Source organism: Centruroides vittatus, unplaced genomic scaffold (genome assembly GCF_030686945.1).
Source record: "Centruroides vittatus isolate TY-2023 unplaced genomic scaffold, ASM3068694v2 contig_934, whole genome shotgun sequence".
NCBI classification, from domain to species: Eukaryota; Metazoa; Arthropoda; class Arachnida; order Scorpiones; family Buthidae; genus Centruroides; species Centruroides vittatus.
In genome coordinates this window covers 513,597-526,158 of record NW_027122619.1, presented here as the reverse complement: position 1 = coordinate 526,158, position 12,562 = coordinate 513,597, and the positions used below count along the sequence as shown (strand labels likewise).

The 12,562-nt window shown below is 26.5% G+C and overlaps 1 protein-coding gene across 1 annotated transcript; it reads right to left on the bottom strand.

The window, feature by feature from the left end:
- Positions 1–763: 763 nt before the first annotated feature.
- Positions 764–11,955, bottom strand: LOC136984867 (plasminogen receptor (KT)). Its single transcript, XM_067282005.1, has 5 exons — positions 11,758–11,955; positions 4,142–4,237; positions 3,852–3,982; positions 2,124–2,233; positions 764–1,119 (listed from the first exon to the last, which is right to left on the bottom strand). The coding sequence occupies exons 2-5, from the start codon at positions 4,220–4,222 to the stop codon at positions 977–979; spliced, it is 465 nt and encodes a 154-aa protein (XP_067138106.1). The 5' UTR covers positions 4,223–4,237; positions 11,758–11,955; the 3' UTR covers positions 764–976.
- Between the last annotated feature and the right edge of the window lie 607 nt (positions 11,956–12,562).

The window sequence follows — 12,562 nt, the reverse complement described above, 5'->3', positions numbered from 1 at the left end:
GTCTGATCTATTGCAAGAATTGCTAATAACTATAGTTAATAATTATATAGCAGTCTAATGTATGTTGTGTGTTGTACATTCACATACTATAATGTATGTTATATAATTCAGGTGTAAATTAGAATTTAACAAAATTAATTTGAAACACATGTAAAATATTAATTTTGAATGAAAATTTGATTGCATGTATGATTAAAATATTAACAAATTACATGAAGAGAAATTATATATTATATTTTCAAATAAATTTAATTCATAAAACATAAATATGTTATTTAAAGCTTTAAGATTCAAATGAAATTCAGATTTCATTGGAATAATCATAAGCATTAAGATTTTATAAATTAATAAGTAAATATGCAATTTAACCTTGTTTCTTTTTCAAAATTTGTTGTTTGAAATGTGATGTTGAAGCCATTTCTTGATTATTCACATAATTAATTTTTCGTATTATTAATAATGCAATACATTTAACTACTATTTTCTCTGCTTTATTAATTGTAATATCACAATTATAACAAAATTTCAAAAATAATTTTAAGTTTGAATTACATAAATTTTTATTTACATGTAATAAACTGAAAAAATAAATTTTGTTTAATATTTAATAGTAAGCACCTTTACTAAAGATTTATACTTTTAATATATCTCTCTCATATCTCAACTAATATTTTTATTTATATGTAATAATTTTTGTAAATATCTACTAATGGAATTAAAGATTTTAAAAAGGCAAAAATGTTTTAAAAATTAGAATTTAAAATTCTAATTTTAGAAACAAAATATATTTTTCTGTTGAGAGAAATTTATTTTTCTTACCTTTAATAAGTTTTCTAGAATTATTTAATTAAATTTTAAAATTAACTGTAATTAATAATAAGTAAAAAACACTTTAAAATCACAAATCTGACAATGATCTTGTCAATATTTGTGCTGGGCAGTGTTGTTACCACCTGATATACTGGAATAATTTGTACTAGAGAAAAATATCATGTGCTTTCTTCAAGTTATCTTCTTCGTGCATATGTTCTCTTGCTTTTTCAATAGTTTTAAAACTAGGAATTCCTCGAGGAAGTTCAACTAATTCATTTTCAAACTGAAGGATATTTTCTGCCTCACCTAAAAAGTTAAAAATTTTTAAAAAAAAATAAATATTTTTGAAAATACACACATATATACATAGTTTTAATATACTGTAATAGATAAAATTTTAAGTTATTTTTATTATATTTTTTTATTGAGGCTTCAGGAACTATAAATCAGTATACTCTGATTTAAAAACATGCTTTTATTAAACTTTTTTATAATTGTAATATCAATTATTTTAAACAATTTGTATTATATTTTGCTCTGAAAGGTCAAATTAATTTGACCTTTCAGATAAATTTTAGACAAAAAAAATTATTAATAACTAAAAACAGCATTTATATTAAAAAATTAAAATATTTTAATGCTTTTTTATATACAAGTTTGAATAGTAAAACAAATAAAGCAAAATGTTATTTATTTAAATTTCATTTTTTCTGGTTTATTTAAAACTTAGAACATAAGACTTAATTAATTAAAGATAAATTAAATTCATTCTAATTAACTAAATCTGAAATACATGACTGGATGACCAAGGCAGTTAAGGCATCAACCTACCACTCTGGAGACCTGGATCAAATCTGGATGGGTGAAGTCCCAAAGAATTTTTCATGAGTGATCTAAATAGCCCAAATATAACAGGTTGCATCTCTCACCACCTGGCCATTCCCATTGTGGGTCTGACTGAAGGAAAAGGGCATTTTTCCATGATGAGATGGAAAAAGGCCCTTTTATTACCCACAGGATAGAAAGTCAAAAGTAATAGCAAAAATCATAATAAAAAATATTCTGAAATTTAATTAAATAATGCTAAAATTTGTCTATGAAATTAAAATTATACAGAATTTAAAAACAAAAACTACATTAATAAATAATTTTATTTAAAAAGGCATTAACAATTTTATAGTCACTAATTTGTAAGCAATAATAATTTCTGGATGCTACAAGTGTTACTTACTATACATATTAATAAATACTTTTTATTTACAGTTTCAAAAATAAAAGCATTAAAGAAAAACTAAACAATATAAATATACCTTGTATACGAGTAAGTTTATTTCCATAAGCTAAATCAGCTTGATATGCAACAATATAAGTAAGAGGAAAAATCGGTATCAAAGTTCTTGTTCTTTTTGTTTTCCTGTATCTGTATTAATTAATAATAATTCATGTTTAAACAATAAGCATTAAATAAACTTTTATACAGTATATAATAATATATTAATTGCTAAAAATATATATATATTTAGTGGTCAGATGTCCCAGATCAATTATTAACAGTTGGTGTTGGTCAGTTGTCCCAATTCAATTTCTCATATCTCATTTTATATATAGTTTCAAAAGTTAGACTATAGAAGTATAATGGATGAATTTATAGAAAAAATAGATGTTTATTTTTCAGTTTATTTATCAATACAAGTCAAAGCCTAGATCAAAAATCAACTTGTTAACATGTCTAAGATTTAAGAAAATTTGGTAAAACATCCTTTTATAGGAGTGACTGTTTCTTAATAAAAGGGTCTAAAATATTATTATGACTTATGAATATGTTAACTCCTAGTATATAAATCATAAAGGAACAGGCAGAGAAACTTAAAAGAAACAATCCATTTCTTTAAATTATTCCATCAGATTGATCTTCATCACTCGTAGAATACAATGTAATGAATAGAAGTGATAAAGATTCATCAACTAAAATCAAAAACTTTTTGTTTATTAAAAATACATGCTGGAGTAATTTTGAGATGTGGATTATTTATCCTTAACTCCTACTATTTTCTAGTAAAGAGATGTAGGTAGAAAGCCATAATTATCTGTTAAATATTATTCTGTAATTTATCTGTGTGATTAATTAAATTTGCAGTAATGGGAAAAAATACAAACAATTTGTTAGTTTTAATTACTGTAATTACTGTACATGTAACAGTGCTGATATATAAATTATGAAAAAAAAACAATTAATTATCTTCTCTCTAAGGTATACATAATTTATTATTTTTTAATGATACATACATAAATATATTTACGTATAATTAAATAAAGTTTATATTTTAGTGAAAGTTTGTATTTTTGTTAGATTTATGAAATAAACAGCATAATTTATTTTCTTAAACATAGTATTCTAACATTCCAAACTTATTTAATTAGATTAAATAATAGTTTGGAATGTAGTTTTTTAATAATGTCTGTTAAGATCATTGAAGAAAGAAATTGAATGATAAAAAATTATTATTTAGTCTAATAGTGTTGAAAATAATTAAAATTGAAAACAAGCAAATTCAAGATGGTTTCAATAGTTCAATAACATAAAAGAATTAAAGATTACTATTACTGATCTTCATTATTTTACATTAAGTTCTACATATTTAAATTTAATAGTGATCATTTCAAATAATTACTAACAAATGTATTTTTCATAAATGGTTGATAAGCTTTTCTCAATTGAACAAAAATAAAAGCAAAAATGCAATTGAATATACTCGCAGTAATTTTATTTTGCAGTAATGATGTTTTTGTTTGCAGTAATTTTATGTTTAATACAAACTTTTAATATATAAATTTTTTATTATAAATATAATAACTATTGAGAAAATGACAACACTAATGATGTAAATGTATTAGACAATTGTAATTCTGATATATATAATTTATTGTATATCTATGAAATTTTAAAAATTAATAAAGATATATTTATGATTTATATATTAGAATATTTATCAGGAATATAAATACTCATTGTTTTATTTAAAATTTATTTAACATACCCAACAATCAAGCCTATTGTTGCTAAAACATAAAAAGAACCAAGCCAATAAAGCAATTCTCTGGAACGTGCTATTTGCATAGCAGCCATTCTTTCTCTCATCTGATTTTGAACATGAATCTGACGTTCAATCTAAAACATAAAATTTTAATTTTTGTTTAACAGTTAGAATATATTTTTTAATTTAAAAATTTATTTTATTATTTAACTAGAAAAAATAATGTTTATTTTAAGAAATGAAGATTAAATACATATTTTACATTGAAAAAATAAGAATGAATATAGTCTTACTTGTAATTTTTGAAGCTGTAACATAAATTCTTGATGTTTTTTAAATTGTTCTTCCACTGGTTTACTTAACCTATATCCCATCTTCAATTAAAATATCTGAAAATAACAAATAGAAATCATTTCAAGATATGTATAAAACACAGGAAAGTTAAATAATAGTATTAAAATTAATATTAAAAAAAATAGTATCTAGGTATTTTTAAATAAGTAAGTATATCAAAATTCATGAAATTTTACACTGCAAATATCTGAAGTTATCAATGAAAATAATCATGGAAAGTATATGACAATTAAGAAAACTGAAAAGAATGACGTCCTCAAAACACCAAATTAATAATAATAATGCATTCAAATTTGTTATAGAATAGAAAAGTATCTTTTCTTTTTATTAATACTGTGAAGTTTAGGGCGACAAGTACAAGATCCAGCGAGCGGGACAGTACAAATAAATAACTAGATTTTATTTTTCGTAACGAAGTAATTTATCATCACACTAAACAGGTTCTTTGGATCCCAACAATTACAAGCGATCTCTATACCCACACACGCCACAATCTGACCTAACAAACAAAAGAACAATGAGTGCGACAACTATACGTGGGCCGAAACTTACAAACTAATTCTTATACTAATTATAACTAAGGAAAGAAGAGAAGATGGAAAATAGAAGAAGAAAAAGGTAGAAATGCCCGGGACTTTCCTGGTTTCGAGGACTTGGGTGAGTTACCAGTTTTATGCTTTTCTTGGACCGTTGCTCCTCGTGTTCTCTGTCGACACTCCTTATACTCCTTTCGCTAACTTCTTTGGCCCCACGTAGCCTTCAATCATCTCTAATTTGATCGGGGGATACCGTAATTCTGTCCTTATTCTTCAAAATTCGAGCCTAACTCTCTCTCTCTCTCTCTCGAAACCTCGTGGTCTCAGATTGTCGTACTAGTTATCTGGAGCCTTCCTTCTCTCTGTCCATTCTCGTTGAGAGTTCCAACCAAACTGTGCTCTCCCCCTTGTTCATTGACCCTGGGGCCTCGCCTCGCCCTTTGTCCTCATACAGTTTTCTTGGAATTGGTAATCCCACCCAAGGGACAACGACTAAGAAAGACAAAGCAAGAAAGTTCTAGAAGGAAGTGAGACAAAGAATAGAAAAAGGATACTAAACTAAACTTAACTTTATATTTACAACAAAAATATATAGTGTACAGCTACAATACATACAGTCATTTTATGAAACAATATTTAGATTAAAGTAAATATATATCTATCTATCATATACCATTTATCTAAACCAAGTAGTCATTTTTCCTCCAAAGAAAGTTCATGACAGGTGCATCAACCATGGAAATGGTCAATGGACACTCCTGTCATCACACCTATAAATAAAAAATAGTTAAACAGAAAAGTGTAACCCTTAAAAATTTCTAGAAGTCAGAGGTACAGTACATAACTCACAAAGAAAGCAAGGAATATAAGGAAACAGACAATGGTATTTTTGACAGAAGACTAGCAAAATGATAATGAGAATACTGACAGCAGAGACACCTGGAATATCAATAACAAAATAGAAGAAGGTTAAACGTATCGTCAAGAATCTTCCTTCATTGAAGTGTATTGCTTTTGCATATTGTCTGTGGCGTGTGGAGTCTGTGGAACAAAGCAAAATGGGTCCAATACACGATTAACATTTGTTGTATTAATGATGTGGTATGAACAGCAGAGTGTGGTATATCTTCTACTTAACTACTACTACTCTCAGGAAACTAGCAGCAAAGAAATTAAATTCTATCTTTGTTCAAAAGAAAATAAACGATTATTTCTTTCAATAAAGGTGTAGTAATGCTATACAACACTCATTTATGATTTTTTTTTATCTTGACACAATGCACTTGTGTAAATTTTTTCTAACATATATAGTTTAGTGTTTGGTTATCCAAATCATTGCCAGTCTTAATTATTTCAGATAATAAGAAAACAAGCAGTAAAATTTGATTATTAACTTTTAGTATATCTAATCAAACTTTGAAAAGTAAAAATTACAACAGAAATATACAGAAACATTAAAGCCAAACAATTACCAGATTAAATTAGGCTACATTAACCACCGCTAAATCATTTGGCTTTAATATAATTATTGGACTTTGAGATGTAAACAGCTATCTTCAGGAAAACATTTTAAAAAATGTTTGCAAATGTTTTCCTGAAAATAGATCTGTGAGTCCAAACTATATGGAATATCAATAACAAAATGGTTTCAATAGAATAATTTCTTATATTTAAAATAAAATGTTGTGATTTCTATTAACCTTACTTTATTTTTATTTTTGTATTCATATTCTGAATCTACAGCTCTATAATTAGAGTTGTCAATTTTCAAAGTAACAAATTCCAAACACATTATGAAAAGGAACAACATAAAAGAATGATGAGCCAGGGGAAAAAAAATGCCTACAAACAAACTTGGAAACATTTTTGTCCTTCTCTTAATTATCTTCTCTTCTCATCATCATTGTGGTGATAATGATGAGACTGTTGTGAGCACGCGGACGAACAATACAAGACGAAATTGTATATAATAAAATATTTTATTAATAGTTTCACGCGGTTCTATGTACACTTGGTTCTTTTGGATCCCAACTATATATCTCCTTTTTGTACAATACGGTTCGATCGGTCCTTTTGTATGAACAAAGGCTAGTGACACGTGTCCACAACAATATGGATAATATGGAGATATATTCCCAAAATATTATATCTAACTTAACTATCTTAACTTAACTTATATACTAAAAACAACAAGAGAGAAAAGAAAGGAAGATGAGATGAAGGACTCAAGAATAAAAAAAGAAACAAAGAGAATGTTGGTGGGGTACCCGGGCTTTTCGTAAATCTCCAAATTTTCTCAACGTCGGGACTTGCGCTCAATCTGTCTTTTTCTCTTTTCCTTTTCTATATCAAAGGGTCAGTGAATCTCGAAGTATTCACAACACTCTCGATCTCAGCAACGATACTGTTCGTTCATTTCCTTCCAAACGACCTAAAGTCTCCTCATCCTACGCAGCGTTGAATCTCCTCTTTCATCTTTCGACTGCTCTCCTCAAACGCTATCCCAAGAATGTCCTTTTTTCATTTACTGAGAGCCCTCGGGGCTTTTCTTTCTTTTGTTTCCCCTTTTAGTTCTTGGAATGAGGTTGCCCCACCCGTAGAGAAAGAATGAATAAGAAAGTTCTAGAGACAGTAAAAATGGAAAACAAAGGCTTGGGATTAATATTAAACTTATATCTAACCCCTATGTACACAGGTATTGTGTACCGCCACAAGACTGCCAGATGGCTGAGGTAATTAAGGCTTCAGTCTAATGCTCTGAGGATTAGGAATTGAATCTGGTTGAACAACCCTAGGAATTTTTCATTGGGATCCATTTGAAATGTATTGGTCACCCATCCCTCACCATTCTGCCATCTTCACTGTGGGTTTGGCCAGACCCACAATGGACTTGAAAAAAAGAAAAAAAAAAAAAGGCCTACAAGATGGAAGAAGACAAAATTGAAAAAATAAATAAATACAGTAGAGCATAGATTATCTTAAACAATTCGGGACTGGAGTTGTTCGGATAACTGATTATTTACGAAAAATGTATTAAACACAAAACTGTACTGTATATAATTTGTATCACAAGTCTTACAAATACATATCTTACATAATGTAGTACATTAAAGTAGGCGTACAGTTTAGGTTGGCAAGGAGGGGGAGAGTGCTGCAACGCCACAGCACTAGTGGAAATTTGAATTTGCCGACTGGAACGCTTTCGGTTGATCGGTATTCAGATAATCAATGCTCCACTGTAAATAAATAACAAATGCAAACTAGTAGGAATGAAAAGAATTCATATTACAGGATGCCAACTTTTCTTGAGAAAAACTGACATGCTGGAAAACAAATAAACGCACACATATACGTACACACTCCTCATTCATTTTTCAGATTTCCAAAACAGTTTTTGTTTTCTAAATAATGTTTAAAAATACGAATATAAACATCAATTAACCTGACTTTTAGATTAATGCCAAACAATTGCTAAATATATTGGACTATATTAATGCTGTTATTAATAATTAAATATCACATAATTTGATTTACAGGTAGATGTTAAGTGCCATCTCTTGATACCAGTAATTTTAATAAATAAAATTAAATTAATATTTAATAATTATGTTTGTATTTGCATATATCACCATGTTGCAGTAAAGCATTAGCCAGCCCATGGGCATTGAAGGTATCCCTAGTCAGGGTCTTGAATAACCAGTATGGTTATAGCTAAATTAATAGTTCTGGAAGTGGAAGATTAGATGGCAGTCTGGATAGTATAACTGGCAATACATCCACATAACATGCAGGAGTTTTGTGTTTGAGTCCTGCTCCAGGCTGGTTCTTTTCTTCCAGAACCTTCTAAATTAATTATTAAATATTAAATTAATTATAATTATTCACATTTATCAAGAGACTGCACCTAATGCCTACCTCTAGACCAAATTACTTGATATTTAATTATTAATAGTAGCATTAATATAGCCTGATATAATCTGGCAACATTAACTTTTAAAAAAATAACTGAAATTCTGAACAGTTGGCAACTATCTTCAAGTAAGGGCTAATAAATTCAAAAACAGTTGGATGGTGTTCCTAAACTAAATGTTATAAATATTTCTTGATGTTTCAGAAATTTCGATGAAGAGAAAATAAAATTTAATTATAGGTGTAATATGTAAATAAATTAATTGAGGATTGATTAATTAATAGTCAATCCTTAATTCATAAGGAAGCACTATGTGAAATAACAATAGAATATAAGATTAATACGCCAAAAATACAGTAAGATACGCTTTAATGCTGTAGGAATTATATAAAAATGGGCTCAAGTTCTTTCAAGTCATAAGAAACAACAAAATAAAACAAAATTCAAAAGTGCTACTATGTTTATACCTATTTTAAAAATTAATAAAATCATAAATATATCAGATATATAAACACTAATTGTTTTTGTTTAAAATTTAATTAACTTAACCAATCTATCATATGAAACACATCTATCTATCCACCAAACTGAAATGAAACCAATCAGTTAATGAAACATGAAAAAAAATCAATCCAATAAAGTAGTACTTTAGGATAGTGGCAGGGGGTGGGCCAAGGGACCTTGGCATCCCCCAAAGTAAAAGGAAAAGAACACTAGTAAATTTTCCAAAAATATTTTCCTAATTAAAATTCATTTTTTTACTTATATTCTATGGTGTCTTCTATCTCTATACTACTTAAGAATTAGCAGTCACATAAAGGTGGAAATTTTATTGAGTTTGCTTTAAAAAAAATTTTATCTGTTTTACTTAGCTCTCCAAGATTAAATTTTGAGTGAGCACTGCTTTAGAACATGCTATTTGCATAGCAACCATTCTTTTGCTGACAATTCAATTGCTGATTATAGTTTGTTTTGTTATAAAATAAACTTTTTATTTTGGAATATGTGATTCCTGAATGTTTAATATTCAAAAGTGCTTGAGAACTCTCCTTTTTGTATACAACTCTTCCATATTTTATTATTTCAATATTTCCAATTGTTAATTTAACAATAAATAAATAAAAAGTTTGAATAAATTATCTCAAATTTATTCAAACTTCAATTGAATTTTTTCATATTTGATTTGTTAATACAATACAAAATTTAATCAATATATAAATATGTATATGTTGATATATTATTATAAAGACATGTAATATTTCATACTTCTAAGAAAATATAAATATTTGCATGCATGAAATTAGATAAGTACCGTATATTCATATTTATGGTATTTATTTTTATTAATAAAATATACAAATCACTATTTTATTTTTATCATTTCAGAATCATTTTTAAGATTTAGATCATTTTTTACATCCTTTTTTTTACATTTAAATCAGATCTATTTTAGTTATAAGCAGTCCAACTACACCTTAGTTAACACAAGCTAAAATAGTTTTGTGGAGAATTTTAAAAATTTTTATAAATTCAGTTTATAGCTGATAAAATTTTAGAAACAGTACAATATTTTATTTTTCCCTTTGGACAGTTTATAGTAATTTATTTTTCCCTATTGTAAAATTGCATGTTATCTCTTTTAACCAAATATATCTAAGAAAATTCATGGGTTTTTTTGCCTCAAATTTCCATTTTATTGTTACAAATTAAAAATTTTACATTGTAATTAAACAAACAAAAATTTTTATAATTAATTTCTGATTAAATAGAATTGTTCATTGTGAAAAATTGTACTGGAAATAAATCTAATAAATATATAAAACATGTTTGTGTATATTATAAATAAAATAGTTAAATTCATTCAATATTATCAATTGCTCAAATAATATATATTTATCTTCTAATGCTACCTTTAAATAAAGGTATGATCATTAAATTTGAAGGTTTTAATTTATACTGTTTACATAAATATAGCATACAAATCTATGTGTATAGTGTTTAGTCTTACTATAAATATAATTTTTAATTTTCTATTTTATTCAAATTTTATGGTTTTTTAATAATACTTAAAATACCTAATCATTGGTGTGAATAAAAATGACCTCTTTAAATTTTTAAATTGAAAAAAATTATGTATTAAAGGAAAAATTTTGACCAAAACAAGAGAAAAAGAAATAATATATTGGTGATAAATTTTTATATTCTTTCATATTGATGCTCCTATTTTAAGATTTATATGGTTTCTTACTGCTTAAATTTCTATGATGTCAGATATTGTGGTTCTTCAATAAAAACACTATTTATTATTTTAATATAAATATAAACTTTAAAATAATATCTGACTGTGTACCAAGTAAAGCTTTTTAGAATTTAATTAAGATTAAATGGAAATTATATTAACATTTTGAATTTTATTTAATTTAGATTCTCACAACTAAGATATGGATTAAATATTATTATTGTTATTATTATTAAGAATTAATCTTTGCATAATAAAAATAATGTAGCAATTTAGGTAAATTAAATAAGTTAAAGAAAAGTTTCTCCAGAACTATTGTCAAATTATTTTTTAATAGAAATTTTATGTAAATAATTTATCCTAGCTTTTAAAGAAATCGTTATAATTCATTTAATATACATTAATTTAAATAGGAAATTTCATAAATTGTAAAATTCTCCAATTGCTCATTTATTTCAATTGCATGGAAAAGCTGAAAATGAGAAATTTAATCATTATTACTAATCACATGTTTATTAATTATTAATTAAAATGGAAATCTAGATTCATAAGTTTTATATTTTCAATTATAATTTCAAAAATTACATAATTTTAGAGGAGAAAAATAAAACAGAAAAAGAAAAGAGATTCTCTCCGTTATTGAAGATGCGGATGAGATCTCGAGTCATCTGCATCCGTACTCACGTGCAGCTGTAATTGATTTAAGCGCTATTATTAATTTTTTTTCATCGTTTTTCCAAGAAACATAATTAAAATCGTCATATTATTTTAGAATGTGTTGCATATTTAATCAAAATAAAGGTATACTTAAAAATAAAAGAATAATAAAAAAGAAAAGAAAAATGAACGAAGAACGTAAACGAAACTTACTAGTGCGTTTATAAAGGCAGACTGTGGTATGTTTTGGTCGAGGACGATAATATTTACAGTTAGGAAGGAGAAAACGACGAACAGGATTTATTCACAAAACCAACGCCATCTACAAATCACAAGTCACGACAACGAGCAGCTGCATGTGTAGAGGCAAGTGATGCAGCTGACTATGTCGTGACTGACTCTCATTATAAATGCATGAAATTTTCTCGTTATTTTTAACGATAACATTATCGAAAAAATTACAAAAGGCTTGGTTTTTCTTATAAATACAAAGTATAATTAATCTATAATCGACCTAATATGCTTGTTTTGTCAACAGGGGTTGAAGAATTTCGGAAAAAATTTTGAATTAAATCTATGTTACAGACATCATTACAAGCATTGCTTTAGGGTGTTTTACTTGGAAAAATTTCTCAGATTTCCTTAAAAAATTGATAAATCTCTCAAATTTTTGAAAGATTATTTTAAGGTTTTTTTCAGGTAACCTATAAAATTTTTTTAAGTGTTCCGTACAGTACATCGTAATTCCCGTATCCTTGAAGGTATGAAATTATGAAAATGAAGATCGATTAACTGTATAATAAACGAATACAATTAAAATCAAATGTTTCATTTAAAATCTTAAAAACATTTTCAACAAAAAGAGTTTATTAAAAGTTAAAACGTATCACTAAATTATTTAAATCTCGGTGACATATTACTTTAAAAGACGCTTTTGATACAAATGTGTTTTATATCATGCTTTAGTTAAAGAATGACGTATTAATTGAAAGTTAAACTGATATCATGACGGCAAGTA

Bases quoted from the DNA above. Each gene is read 5' to 3' on its own strand.
- LOC136984867 (XM_067282005.1), bottom strand. From the start codon at position 4,222: ATGGGATATAGGTTAAGTAAACCAGTGGAAGAACAATTTAAAAAACAT. The intron at 2,234-3,851 runs GTATGTTAAATA...TAATTAATACAG, and splicing joins ACAATAGGCTTGATTGTTGG to ATACAGGAAAACAAAAAGAA. The intron at 1,120-2,123 runs GTATATTTATAT...TTAACTTTTTAG, and splicing joins TAAACTTACTCGTATACAAG to GTGAGGCAGAAAATATCCTT.